The 15,047-nt window shown below is 41.2% G+C and overlaps 3 protein-coding genes across 4 annotated transcripts in view; 1 reads left to right on the top strand and 2 right to left on the bottom strand.

Annotated features, from left to right (window-relative positions):
- The window catches only part of LOC139554934 (ubiquitin-conjugating enzyme E2 E2-like), a 63,949-nt gene extending 63,657 nt beyond the window's left edge, over positions 1-292 (bottom strand). The window contains exon 1 of one of the 2 annotated variants that reach the window (XM_071368230.1): positions 102-292. The gene's annotated coding sequence lies outside the window, so the exon portion shown is untranslated. The remainder of the gene's footprint in view (positions 1-101) is intronic. The other variant, XM_071368231.1, reaches the window with a different exon arrangement.
- Positions 1-9,616, bottom strand: part of LOC139554937 (ubiquitin-conjugating enzyme E2 E1-like) — a 101,919-nt gene extending 92,303 nt beyond the window's left edge. The window contains exon 1 of the mRNA XM_071368241.1: positions 9,610-9,616. The gene's annotated coding sequence lies outside the window, so the exon portion shown is untranslated. The remainder of the gene's footprint in view (positions 1-9,609) is intronic.
- Positions 7,041-12,309, top strand: LOC139554930 (splicing factor 3A subunit 3). Its single transcript, XM_071368226.1, has 15 exons — positions 7,041-7,259; positions 7,546-7,593; positions 7,750-7,802; positions 7,912-8,017; positions 9,151-9,223; positions 9,308-9,399; positions 9,491-9,573; positions 9,747-9,885; positions 9,971-10,107; positions 10,302-10,409; positions 10,507-10,576; positions 10,923-11,087; positions 11,251-11,361; positions 11,612-11,702; positions 11,968-12,309. The coding sequence occupies exons 1-15, from the start codon at positions 7,164-7,166 to the stop codon at positions 12,099-12,101; spliced, it is 1,506 nt and encodes a 501-aa protein (XP_071224327.1). The 5' UTR covers positions 7,041-7,163; the 3' UTR covers positions 12,102-12,309.
- Positions 12,310-15,047: the final 2,738 nt, after the last annotated feature.

Below are 15,047 nucleotides of genomic sequence, written 5' to 3'. Positions count from 1 at the left end.
TCCCTCCCTCCCCATGAGGATGTCGTTCTTCTCCCGGGCCATCGACTCTTTAAACGTTACTTTCAATGTGCAGTTGTTACAATGTTTCAGAAAGAGATTACCTTCCAAATAGTTGACACACGGACGGTCGATGCAAACAATCTTCTATCAACCCCTGAAGTAGGCTATATCCCGTGTGTTGAAGTAGGCTATATCCCGTGTGTTGCTCGGCCGTTCTATTCGATCTGTTTCTCCGTTTGCTTTCGTTATCCGCTCAGACTGGCTGCGAGAGAATGAGACAACCGGACCGCCTCTGAGCGCGCGCTCTCTTTTTTACACAGTGAGTACACGAGTGCGCGCAACCAAGTGTGTGTATTGGGCTTTTCAAATCTGGTAACAAGCATTGGCAGTAGAGGGTTAACGGTTAACCAACCTAACAATATATAATGAATAGGCTAATGTCCTTTTGATATGTTAGGGTATTTTTCCTTTATTTGCAAAGTTCAAGAAAAGTTCACAGAAACCTCTATCAGACGAGCTAGGGAAGATAGTGGATGTGGTTTCAATACAGAATTGTTTTTCTTTCAAATTAATTCATAGAAATATTGTAGATAGACCTACAGTGCATTCCCGAAAGTATTCAGACCCCTTCCCATTTTCCACATTTTGTTCCGTTACAGCCTTATTCTAAAATTAATAAAAGAAAACATTTTCCTCATCAATCTACACACAATAGCTCATAATGACAAAGCGAAAACATGTTTTTAGATAAATTTTGCAAATGTCAAAAAAAAATCAAAAACAGAAATACCTTATTTACATAAGTATTCAGACCCTTTGCTATGAGACTTGAAATTGAGCTCAGGTGCATTCTGTTTCCATTGATCAGTTTCTACAAATTGATTGGAGTCCACCTGTGGTAAATTCAATTGATTGGACATGATTTGGAAAGGCAACCACCTATATTAGGTCCCACAGTTGACAATGCATATCAGAGCAAAAACCAAGCCATGAGGTCGAATGAATTGTCCTTAGAGCTCCGAGACAGGATTGTGTCGAGGCACAGATCTGGGGAAGGGTACCAAAACATTTCTGTAACATTGAAAGTCCAAGAACACAGTGACCGCCATCATTCTTAAATGGAAGAAGTTTGGAGCCACCAAGACTCTTCCTAGAGCTGGCCACCCGGCCAAACTGAGCAATCGTGGGAGAAGGGCCCTGGTCAGGGTGGTGACCAAGAACAAGATGGTCACTCTGACAGAGCTCCAGAGTTCCTCTGTGGAGATGGGAGAACCTTCCAGAAGGACAACCATCTCTGCAGCATTCCACAAAATCAGGCCTTTATGGTAGAGTGGCCAGACGGAAGCCACTCCTCTGTAAAAGGCACATGACAGCCAGCTTGGAGTTTGCCAAAAGGGGCCTAAAGGACTCTCAGACCATGAGAAACAAGATTCTCTGGTCTGATGAAACCAAGATTGGCCTGAATGCCAAGCGTCACGTCTGGAGGAAACCTGGCACCATACCTACGGTGAAGCATGGTGGTGGCAGCGTCATTCTGTGGAGACGATTTTCAGTGGCAGGGACTGGGAGACTAGTCCCTGGATTCGGGAAAAGTCTTCGAATGTCCTTCAGTGGCCCAGCCAGAGACCTGATTTCAACCCGATCGAACATCTCTTGAGAGAAAATAGCTATGCAGCGACGCTCCCCATCCAACCTGACAGAGCTTGAGAGGATCTGTAGAGAATAATGGGAGAAACTCCCCAAATATAGATGTGCCAAGCTTCAATCTTGGTTTCACCTGACCAGAGAATCTTGTTTCTCATGGTCTGAGAGTTCATTTGGAAAACTCTAAGCGGGCGCTTATGTGCCTTTTACTGAGGAGTGGCTTCCGTCTGGCCACTCAACCATAAAAGTCTGACTGGTGCATTGTTGCAGAGATGGTTGTCCTTCTGGAAGGTTCTCCTATCTCCTCAGAGGAACTCTGGAGCTCTGTCACCATCAGGTTCTTGGTCACCTCTTTGACCGAGGCCCTTCTCCCCCGATTGCTCAGTTTGGCCGGGCGGCCAGCTCAAGGAAGAGTCTTGGTGGTTTCAAACTTGGCTAGGTGTCACGATCGTCTGTGGTGGTAGAAGGAGAGGACCAAAGCGCAGCGTAGTTAGTGTTCATCTTGAATTTTAATAGACAGAGAACACTAAACGAAACTAATACAAAAACAATAAACTACGACCGTGAAGCTAAATAACAAATAGTGCTAATACTACACATAGACAATCACCCACAACCCACAATACAAAACAGGCTACCTAAATATGGTTCCCAATCACAGACAACGCAAAACACCTGTCTCTGATTGAGAACCATATCAGGCAAAACACATAGAAATAGACAAACCAGACATACAACATAGAATGCCCACTCAGATCACACCCTGACCAAACAAAACATAAAACATACAAAGCAAACTATGGTCAGGGCGTGACACTAGGTGACCAATGTATTCTGAACAAAAATATAAATGCAATATGTAAAGTGTTGATCCCATGTTTCATGAGCTGAAATAAAAGATCCCAGAAATGTTTAATATGCACATAAAGCTTATTTCTCTCCATTTTTTTGCAAAAATATGTTTACATCCATATTTGTGAGCATTTCTCCCTTGCCAAGATAATCCAAACGCCTGACAGGTGTGGAAAATCAAGAAGCATTAAACAGTATGATCATTGCATCTTGTCCTGGGGACAATAAAAGGCCACTCTAAAATGTGCAGTTTGATCACACAACACAATGCCACAGATGTCTCAAGTTTTGAGTGAGCGCGCAGTTGGCATGCTGACTGCAGGAATGTCCACCAGAGCTGTTGCCAGAGAATTGAATGTTAATTTCTCTACCATAAATCGCCTCCAATGGCATTTTAGAGAATTTGGCAGTACGTCCAACCGGCCTCACAACCACAGACCATGTGTAACCACGTCAGCCCAGGACCTCCACATCCGGCTTCTTCACCTGTGGGATCATCTGAGGGGTTGGAGAAGGGTGTGCTGAGGAGTATTTATGTCTGTAATAAAGCCCTTTTGTGGGGAAAACTAATTATGGTTGGCTGGGCCCACCCATGGCTGCGCCCCTACCTAGTCATGTGAAATCCATAGATTATTTATTTATTTATATTGACTGATTTTCTTATATGAACTATAACTCAGTAAAAATCTTTGAAATTGTTGCATGTGGTGTTTATATTTTGGTTCAGTGTAGAATGATGATATCACTCAACAAAAAACTGGGGGGAAAATCGGATTATCTCTCTTCCACACTCAAAAACTCACTGATGATTGCGGAACCTAAATAATGGGAACAATGTCTCCTCACGCGGTGAATAAACTGTGGAACGGTGTTGCCATGTTCGCGGTTTTCCTGAATTTGGGCTACTTTGAAAACTATGTCGCGGGTGAAATGTATTGGTTGCGGATTTTTGGGCTATTTCTAAGTTGCACCACGGCCGCCAAGGCATTTCTCTTAAAAATATATATTTCACTGTGACCAGCTCCTCAGTAGTGGTAAGGGCCGGAGAGGAGGAGGTGTGTGTGTGTGTGTTGATAGAGCAAAGCACAGCACTACAGTTATTGGCTGAGTCAAGTGAGAGAGGAGAGAGAGCAGCACGCGCGCACGTTGTGACAACTTTTTTACCAGTTGTAGGTAGGCTATTTAGATTGTCGTTATAGAGACACCTATTTCCTCATATTTTTTCCATTAAACATATTAATACTGTAGAAGTGAGGCACATCAAGAAATAATAGAGACAAAGCACTGGAAAACGACTTTGGGCGCACTAGAGCGCATTACATGAATCCCTTGGAGATGGTTTAAATTGCATTCTAATGTTGACTGCTTAATTAAAGAAAACTGTATCAAGCGGTGCTTTATGCTCAGTTCTTGAGTCTCGGGGGCTGCCAGAGTGGACATTGGAAATGGAAGTTGTGGAACTCCCTCGCGTGGTTCTTTTTATGGGGAAAAGTCCTCAATGAAACTGACATTAGGCTAAAAGTGAATAATTATACATTTGCCTCTGTTGGCCCTCAAGTAGCCTATTAATGTATATGGCATTGTAGGCTCCCACTTGATACAATAAATATGTTGAAATTACGATATTAATGGAGTCATTGCAAGTCAATTTGTGTCACTTGTGTAGCCTACCTGGAGCTGGCAAACCAATGTAATAAATAGCCTATTACTTGGTGTAGCCTTGTGTTATTATGAACGCGTTAGATTGACGGTAACAGTAGTCAGATTAGGCTACAGATAAAACGAATTCAAAAAAAGAAACACTGGCTGTTGACAAGCATATTCATTTCATAAATATATTATTAATATTTCATTCAGTGATTTAAATTATGACCCCATCTTCAGTAGCCTATTCCAGTAAGCTATTGGCGAAACAAGCACTTCGTATTGCGAAATCGCCTCGCTTTTCATGTTGAATAAATTAGTCTGTTAATTTGAGCTAAGCAAGCTGCTAAATCGTTCAGTTTACATCTTATCTAGGCTACTGTAGACTATCTGAAATGAGATGTAGGTCTATCAGGGGCTATAGGCTACCTGCCTTTATCTAAGCAAACTATGGAAAAATGTTATTAGAGTCATAAACCCAGATTTTAGACTGTAGCCTATGTCTATTGAAATGACAAGTCAATCTCGCAAATGGGCCATTTATAACCGTTTGTAGTCTTAACATCTGGCACATAATAACACAATTATAAATTGTGTTTTATGTTCATCCAAGTGTTTCTTGCTCAGAGACTGCGAGATCCTCTGTCAAACTTTCATCACTCAAACTCTGCTGTCGGATTTATCTATAGTTATGCACATGCGCAAAGGGTTTATTTGTTTGGTCCAACATGATCCAAGCACACCAAGGCAGTCGTGATGAGGGCACGACAAAACCTATTCCCCCGCAGGAGACTGAAAATATTTGGCATGAGTCCTCAGATCCTCAAAGCATCCTGACGGGTTGCATCACTGCCTGGTACGGCAACTGCTCGGCCTCCGACCGCAAGGCACTACAGAGGGTAGTGCGTACGGCCCAGTATATATATATATATTTGTAATAATGACAATTACAACAATACTGAATGAACAATGAACACTTTTATTTTAACTTAATATAATACATCAATAAAATCAATTTAGTCTCAAATAAATAATGAAACATGTTCAATTTGGTTAAATATAATGCAAAACAAAGTGTTTTGAGAAGAAAGTAAAAGTGCAATATGTGCCATGTAAAAAAGCTAACGTTTAAGTTCCTTGCTCAGAACATGAGAACATATGAAAGCTGGTGGTTCCTTTTAACACGAGTCTTCAATATTCCCAGGTAAGAAGTTTTAGGTTGAGGTTATTATAGAACTATTTCTCTATACCATGTGTATTTCATATACCTTTGACTATTGGATGTTCTAATAGGTACTTTAGTATTGCCAGCCTAATCTCGGGAGTTGATAGGCTTGAAGTCATAAACAGCGCATGCGAAGAGCTGCTGGCAAACGCAGTAAAGTGCTGTTTGAATGAATGCTTACGAGCCTGCTGCTGCCTACCACCGCTCAGTCAGACTGCTCTATCAAATCATAGACTTAATTATAATATAATAAACACACAGAAATACGAGCCTTAGGTCATTAATATGGTCAAATCCGGAAACTATCATTTTGAAAACAAAAGGTTTATTCTTTCAGTGAAATACGGAACCGTTACGTATTTTATCTAACGGGTGGCATCCATAAGTCTAAATATTCCTGTTACATTGCACAACCTTCAATGTTATGTCATAATTACGTAAAATTCTAGCAAATTAGTTCGTAACGAGCCAGGCGGCCCAAACTGTTGCATATACCCTGACTGCGTGCAATGAACGAAAGAGAAGTGACACAATTTCCCTAGTTTAATATTGCCTGCTAACATGAATTTCTTTTAACTAAATATGCAGGTTTAAAAAAAATATCCCTCTGTGTATTGATTTTAAGAAAGGCATTGATGTTTATGGTTAGGTACATTCGTGCAACGATTGTGCTTTTTTCGCAAATACGCTTTTGTAAATCATCCCCCGTTTGACGAAGTTGGCTGTCTTTGTTAGGAAGAAATGGTCTTCACACAGTTCGCAATGAGCACGGCGGCCCAAACTGCTGCATATACCCTGACTCTGTTGCACAGAACGCAAGAGAAGTGACACAATTTCCCTAGTTAAAATAAATTCATGTTAGCAGGCAATATTAACTAAATATGCAGGTTTAAAAATATATACTTGTGTATTGATTTTAAGAAAGGCGTTGATGTTTATGGTTAGGTACACATTGGTGCAACGACAGTGCTTTTTTCGTGAATGCGCTTGTTAAATCATCACCCGTTTGTCGAAGTAGGCTGTGATTTAATGATAAATTAACAGGCATCGCATCGATTATATGCAACGCAGGACAAGCTAGATTAACTAGTAATATCATCAACCATGTGTAGTTAACTAGTGATTATGTTAAGATTGATTGTTTTTTATAAGATACGTTTAATGCTAGCTTGCACCTTACCTTGGCTCCTTGCTGCACTCGCATAACAGGTAGTCAGCCTGCCACGCAGTCTCCTCGTGGAGTGCAATGTAATCGGCCATGATCGGGGTCCAAAAATGCAGATTACCTATTGTTATGAAAACTTGAAATCGGCCCTAATTAATCGCCCATTCCGATTATTCAGTCAACCTCTAGTATTTGGATGTGTGAGACTTGATATCAGAAGAGTTACAGGGTGTGAAAAGTGGTGGTGTCCCATCCTTTCAGGTTGTTGGCCTGAGGTAGGACTAAATAGATTTAAATAGTGGAGTAGGGTGATGTTATTTTTTTGTTAGTGTAGTGTTAGATTGGAGGGTATTTTTTTTAATTTATTTTGTTATTTATTCAAGCAAAGTATTATGGAGTTGTACTCCAGTCTAGTAGGTGGCGGTAATGCAACATTTATTGGCTGCCAACCGCTGTTAAACCTCATCGAAGAAGAATTGGGCTAGAAATTAAAGCTTGACCTGGCAACCCTGCTGTGGAACTACTTCCTCTCAGTCCCAACATGCGCCATTGAAAATAAACGTAGCCGAAGTTTCACGGCATTCATTGTTCAAGTCCTTCTTATTTCTGTAATTTGTTGGTCAGGAAATAACAATGGAGACGATTTTAGAACAACAACGTCGCTACCATGAGGAGAAGGAAAGGCTGTTGGATGCCAAAACTAAGGAAATGATGCATAAGAAAACCACGGTATGAGTTGCATCAACGCTAATGCTATTTAATGCTAATGAAGACGTTCATTGATTAAAGCATTAATCAAAATCAGATAAGCTAACGTTATTTCTGGGAATAGTAGCTTATGTGTTATGATTTTGTTTATTTGTGGCTAACTTACCAGCTACAATTTCTGACAGCTATTGTATTCAGTTAGCTGCATTAGATATAAGGCTAGTTTGTTAGCTAGCGTTTGTTAACTGGTCCAGTTTCTGGCTTTGCCATCAAACGTTAGTTCATATTTATGGATTTTTCTTCTCAGTTACGCGAACAAATAAACTCAGACCATCGAACAAGAGCAATGTTGGATGTGAGTATTCTATGTGATATTGAAACATCACAACAGTAAATAACAAGTTGGACCTGTATTTTCATATTCACTTGTATTGTGGCTAATAGCCTACTTGTCAAGGACATGCATGATGTGACAGTATTTTTTTGATAACAAGCTTTGTCATCCTTTCAGAGATACATGGATGTGAGCTCAACTGTCAGGGAAGCATATGAAGACAAAGATGGGTAAGTGTGTGTATATGTAATGTGTTTGTGTTTCAAGCGCTCATGCATGATCAGCCTTGTTATGCAGAGTAAATCAGAGGTGTAATATTGTTTCTTTCTCTATCCACAGAATGAGGAAGGATGAACTGAACGCCATCTCAGGACCAAATGAGTTTGCAGAGTTCTACAACAGACTAAAACAGATCAAGGAGTTCCACAGGAAGCATCCTAATGAGGTCATCTTTTTTATCAGCTCCTTCCTGTCTGGCCTAGCTGTACACTGAATAAATCATCCCAGAAGTACACAGAGGGTACAAAACATTAAGAACACCGGCTCTTTCCATGACATACACATACATTGATGTCACTTTTTAAAACCCCTTCAGTCTGTGTAGATGAAGGGGAGGAGGCAGGTTAAAGAAGGATTTTTAAGCATTGAGACATGGCTTGTGTATGTGTGCCACTCAGAGGGTGAATGGGCAAGACAAAAGATTTAAGTGCCTTTGAACAGGGTATGGCAGTAGGTGCAGGGTGCACTGGTTTGTGTCAAAACTGCAACGCTACTGGGTTTTTCACGCGTAACAGTTTCCCGTTTGTATCAAGAATGGTCCACCAGCCAACTTGACACAACTGTGGGAAGCGTCGGCGTCCCTGTGGAACGCTTTTGACACCTTGGGGGGTTAATGTTTTGTACACTTTGTAGGGGGGTAGGTGTTTTTAATGTTTTGTACACTCGGTGTATATCTTCTCAAAAAAAAAGTAGTTCCAGACACAGAGATATGTTTTTAAAGGGGCAACCTGAAGTTAAAACAATTACACTTACCCCGCCACTGTTTTGGTAAAATGCTGAGGGATGGGGCAGGAGAAATGTAACCACTCAAATTCATAGACAGAGCTAGGACTGACCATCCATGATATCAAAGTATAGTTTGAGATGTTTTGAGGCTATACACTAGTGTTTGTTAACAAATATGTTGTTTATAAAAAAAAGTAAAAAAATAGAGTAAAACAAACTTATATTTTGAATTCAGTTGGGGTATGACAGTTGAACTAAGCACATGCGGCATTTATAAGTTATTCTTCCAGAATCAATCAATGGGTTTATGTAATTCATTTGAAAGTCCACAAATAGATACACCAATTGCACAGTGCCCCTTTAAATAACTATTATATAATTCAATATGTCTCAGGATTCTATATGTCATTCTACAGTCCAGGTCCACGAAGGGGGGGGGGGGTAATTTGTCTTATTGCATGTTCCACAATAAATGTCTGAAACCAACTCTTGAACCGAAGTTTAGGTCAACCAACCTTCATCAGGGTTTAGCATGTCTGCTGCTCTGGCTCAATCTGTATGTTGCTGTTTCAGATCTGTGTGCCCATGTCTGTGGAGTTTGACGAGCTGGTCAAGGCTAGAGAGAACCCAACTGAAGAAACACAGAGTGAGCTTTCTACAGTATGGTGGTGGAATCATTGTCTCACACTGTGTAGGTGTTAATGTAATGATTTATGTGGTCTTTCCCCAGACATGGTGGAGTTCAGTGATGAGGAAGCTTACGGACGCTACCTGGATCTTCATGACTGCTATCGGAAGTTCATCAACCTGAAAGGGGCAGAGGTAAGCTGTCCACTCTTTGAACTCTAAATACTCTTCATCCTAGTCTAATGTAAAACTATACTAAAGCCTAACCTTCTGCCCTCTGTTTCAGAAACTGGAGTACATCAGCTACCTTTCCTCATTCGACCAGCTCTTTGATGTCTCCAAGGACAGAAAGAATGCTGAATACAAAAAGTAAGCATATTTAACAATTTGCTTTATTGTACAGACCTTTTCTTTGTGATTGCACTGTAAATGCACTAAATGTATTCCTATAGAATTGTAGTACCTTATATTCATTTGTTTGAAGTTCTCCTCTGCATGTTTTTCCATCAGGTTGTTTCACACCTGTGTTCGATGTTATACAGGTACTTAGAGATGCTACTGGAATACCTTCAGGACTACACAGAGAGAGTCAAACCTCTGCTGGACCAGAATGATCTCTACGGCAAGATCCTGGGAGAGTTTGAGAAGAAGTGGGAGATGGGGACCTTCCCTGGCTGGCCAGTGAGTGTCCAAGATGGGGAAGGGGACTACTATAGTGATGGTCTATATGGGAGTTTCAAATTTTTATTCTCTTCCTCTGTTATAGAAAGAGACGAGCAGTGCTCTGACCCACGCCGGAGCTCATCTAGACCTTTCTGCTTTCTCCTCTTGGGAGGAGTTGGCTTCCCTGGGTCTGGACAGGTTGAAGTCTGCCCTTATGGCCCTGGGCCTGAAATGTGGAGGGTAAGCAATAAGCATGCTCTTCTGTGGCTGGGAGGAGGTCTATGGACTTACATTAAACTTGGAATACTGTAATAACAGTTGTAATTAGACTAGGAGTATAGATCTACGGTGTACTGATGACTAATATTGGACTGGGTGACTGATGTAAGGTTGCTAAATGGGTGTATATGGCTAATGTGTATGTGACCCCACAGAACCCTGGAAGAGAGAGCTCAGAGGCTGTTTAGCACCAAAGGAAAATCCCTGGAATCTCTGGATCCCTCCTTGTTTGCCAAGAACCCGAAGTCCAAGGGACCCAAGAAGTATGTGATTCTCAGTTGAACATTTGCATGTTTTATGTTTTTCTGCACCTGATAGCATGTTCTAGCCGTGTTATTGACCATTCCAATCTCTCTGCAGAGACACAGAGCGTAACAAAGAAGTCGCCTTCCTGGAGTCTCAGGTTTATGAGTATGTGGAAATCTTGGGGGTAAGTAAAAGATGCCAAGGATGACTCCTTTATAGAACAAGAAGGCCTGCACACTGTTAAAGCTCCCAATTCACTGCTTTATTGACAACGCTTGCATCCGGTCACCTGACAAAATCCGTTTCTGATCGAAACGTTGTCAATAAAGTGGTGAATTGGGAGCTTTAACAGTGTGCAGGCCTTCTTGTTCTATACTAGTGTTCTTTATTAGCCCAGCACCTATGGTTTTTAGTCGTATTTAATGAATGTCTTTAGTTCTGAGTCCCGGTCATACAATAGGTGTGTGTTACTCACAATAACCACACAAACATCTGTTAACACTTCCATCTGATTGTCTATGGCCCTGTAGGAGCAGAGGCAGCTGACCCATGAGAACGTGCAGAGGAAGCAGGCCCGGACAGGAGAAGAGAGAGAGGAGGAAGAGGAGGAGCAGCTCAGTGAGAGTGAGAGTGAAGATGAGGACAACGAGATAATCTACAACCCCAAGAACCTGCCTCTCGGCTGGGATGGAAAGGTTTGGAGTTGGGCCCTGACATCAGACCTGTGTACTAGCTGTGTTAAAGCTCTGCAATACTAATGAAATACAAATTGTTTTATTAATAATAGTGTTATTTATTCAGACTTCATTGTACAGCGGTTGCACGCCACCACGCTAACCTCGTTTTTAATTGTTCTAGCCCATTCCATACTGGCTGTACAAACTCCATGGCCTGAACATCAACTATAACTGTGAGATCTGTGGAAACTACACGTACAGAGGACCCAAGGCCTTCCAGAGGCACTTTGCAGTACGTTCAGATTTCTGTTCAACATTATTCGTTGAATTATTTGCGTATTGTTATTACAATGTCATATTAGGTTATTACAGTGTTATATCAATGCCCTCCTTTCGTTTGTATATGTGCATAAGTGAAACTGCAGAGGATTCGATTTTAGAACGGGACTAATTCTGTTCTCAGCTGATAAGAGCATGTTGACCATGGTTAGTTAATATTACTGCTAGATAATATGTTGTCGCCTGTTGTCTCCTCCCCTTAGGAGTGGCGTCACGCCCATGGCATGCGCTGCCTGGGAATCCCCAACACGGCTCACTTTGCCAACGTCACCCAGATCGAGGACGCTGTCTCTCGTAAGTTGTTCTGTTACAGCCCTGATAGAGGCTGAGGCAGATGACAAGTGAAAAGAATGAGTGTTGTTATTTGGGTTGAATAGAATAGTCATGTTAGAGAGAAGTGTTACTAGACCAATAAATATTTTCCGGTGTAGTTGGACATCCAGATTGCCCTCGCAAAAAGGTTTCTGACCGCAAGGGTCTTTCCTGGTTAAATAAATAATGAAAAATGACTGGTCATTCAGTCCAAGTTCTGGATAATAATAGTGTATTTTTAACCCAGTATGGTCAAAGCTGAAGTCACAGAAGGCATCAGAGCGGTGGCAACCAGATACAGAGGAGGAGTACGAGGACTCCAGTGGAAACGTGGTCAACAAGAAGACCTACGAGGACCTGAAGAGACAGGGTCTGCTGTAGAGAGGAGACCGACAAAGACTTGGAAACCTTGAAGCGCAACGTGATGCCCAACTCTTTTCTTATTTTTCTGGCCTTTGACCCTTGACCTTTTCATTTACACTTTTAATTTACAAGTTGTGATGTTTTTATTCATTCCTTCCTTTGACAACCATTTTGAAATGAAACAGCCATTGATTCTAATAATAAATGAGTACTATTTGCCACCATTGTTATTTCTGAGTTGTAAGTTTTTTTAGAAAGCAATTGTAATGTCTTAAGTTGTTTAAGGAGTCACCTGAACCACTCTCCATTCCCTTATGGATGATTACACATTTTTGTATATCCAAGAACCCTCCCATTGTCAGGTGATGGACAGTCCCTTTAAAGGGAGTGTACTAGAGGGGAGTCTACAGATATCTTCACACTTGCTCACCGATTCCTCTGTTTGCCTGGTAAGGAAAATTCACCTTTATTTACTAATTCATACATTTCTTAAAACCTTGAAGATGCTTTCTCAGCTTAGCAGTATTTTTGGCATTAAACAAATAAGACACTTGTGCTGTATTTGAGTGAGCTGTTAATGATTTAAATATTGTTCTTTCATGTAGCATGAAAGATACTCAAGTCAATGCAAATTGACTTACAGTATCAGTTTGCCAATATGAGTACAGTTGAGGGAAGAAATGTCTGAATATTGCTAAAATAATGTTGGATTTGGTCTGTTTATCCATAATATACACCATCCAACAGTCATCGGAACTGGTCATATATAAACAGGGATATGGGTATGATGGTGTTTAATTGTTTACCACTAATTCACATGACCACACTACCAGTCTCCAGGCTGCACCCATTAAAAGTAATTGAGAGAGGAGATTCGCATTTCCTTAGGTGATGCGTTGAGATGGAAGTTCTGGCTCCTGGTCTTGGCTAAGTGTATCCTGAGGGGATCATAAAGCTACCACGGTGTGTTCTACGAGTACTCCTGGACCCCAGGGACAACACTAACTAGATGGATTTATAACGTGTTTAAATTGATGGAATATTCCTCTCATCAACATAACAATGCCCACGCCATCACATGACTGAGAATCTGAAACGTTCATTAATTAACACACCTGTTTGTATGGGCTATGTTTGTACTGGGACCCAGGCTACACTTTTGCAGGTTAATTCTCCACACATCTGCTGCTGGGGGAAGTAAGCTAAGAATGTTTTTGAAACAGGACTGCAGAGGTATCCTCATCACCTAATCAATATCAGTAGTCCAGTAAATATCAGTTGGTTTTATACAAAAAAATGACAGAGCTGACCTTGATTAGCATTTTGATTTGACCATTTCAATGCAGGAGTCCTGGGTCTTTCCGGTCCTCAAAGGAGTTATGTTGTATTTGTTCTTGGTAAGATTACGACATCTCTGATTTGTATTAGCTGATTATCCCTGATTGTTTTAATAGCTGAGAGATTTAATAAGCTTTGATTATAACTCATTGATTATTAATTCATTATCATTTAGTGCTTTTGAATCTAACCGTTAAGAAAACTGTGGGAGACCAACTCCCAACTTCCACAAATGGCCCCAAGATGACTGAAGCTCAAACCACCCAACCCACCACAACCATCAGCAAACTGTATCCTATATGCACAACCAGGTCAAAGACTGAAAACAGCCAAACCATTCACACCACCACTGTCCCTCCAGGAAGAGACTACTACAATACAGAGCGCAACAAAGAAGTCTTTCCTACATCCCAGACTGGGGGAGAATACACCAGAGCTCAAGATTACATTACAAACATCTCTACACTCAAGACTGAGAGAAACGACACAGAAGATGATATTAACGTCACCCCTCCTTTCAAGAATGAGATAGTGAACTATAATGATGTCATACCAGCATCTCAGACCAATGGAAACCATACTCAAGATGAGGGAAAGGATGTTGATGACCAAGGCTCCATTGCCTCCGATATGACCCAAACTGAGAACTATAATATCACCACAGAGCCTACCACTACAGCTACTGCAAGATCCACCATATCCACAATGGGAGGCATGACTGTAAATGCTGCTTTAACTGGGAAGAAGGTACTAGACATTTCTTGCAAATGAATGCAAAACGCTGGAAATTTTGGCAGAAATGTCAACTTTTCAACATGCATTATAAATTATAATTTGCTTTCCTTCACAGATGAGGTCTTGTAAAATATTTAGCTGCATCGGCATAACATGCTACAAACATATGAAGGCCATGGAGGAGTTGTGTGAGGAGGGTATGGACTTCTGTGAGGTAAGAAGAGACCCATTCCTGTTGTGGCTTTCTAACAAATGTCTTTACGATGCAATGTCAACTCAATGGGCTTGGTTATCAACATGTCAGTTCATCTGAATCTTAATTGTTCAAGGATGAAGTGTTGTTTTTGTTAATTATGATGATTCTTCTACTCCTGATGGTGATGATCACAATGATGATATTGATGATGATAAATACAACTTATACACCATGCCACAGCTCAAGAAAGCCTCAAGCCAGGTCACCTGGAATACATACGTGGCGGTGTGGAGTGCTGGATGCGCCAGAGACTGCAGACAGAGCACTAAGTGTGGTCCCTTCAGCTCGTACCAATGCCACAATGAGTGTTGTGTGGCTGGGTCTGTCTCCTGTCTCAGACTGGATGGTTCTCTCAACATGCCTGTCAACTCTGCCTGCTGTGGCCTGGGGAGTCTCTCCCTACTAGCTCTGAGTGTAACCTCTCTACTGGGCAATCTACTCAACACTCGCTAATCTACTAACCTTCCTGTGACATTAGACTCACTTTAGAATACAGAGGGTTTAGTATGGATCGACTAAATGCATATTTCAGTTTTGTCATATCCACTGCTTGGGCATCATTAGGTCTTTCATGTTTTCTTCATCTGTGAATGCAAGCTCTCGTGAAAATAAAACAGTTTTCCAGCTTTATGTTG

This window comes from Salvelinus alpinus, chromosome 26 (assembly GCF_045679555.1).
Source record: "Salvelinus alpinus chromosome 26, SLU_Salpinus.1, whole genome shotgun sequence".
In the NCBI taxonomy this organism is placed as follows: Eukaryota; Metazoa; Chordata; class Actinopteri; order Salmoniformes; family Salmonidae; genus Salvelinus; species Salvelinus alpinus.
This window is presented reverse-complemented; position numbering and strand designations above follow the sequence as displayed.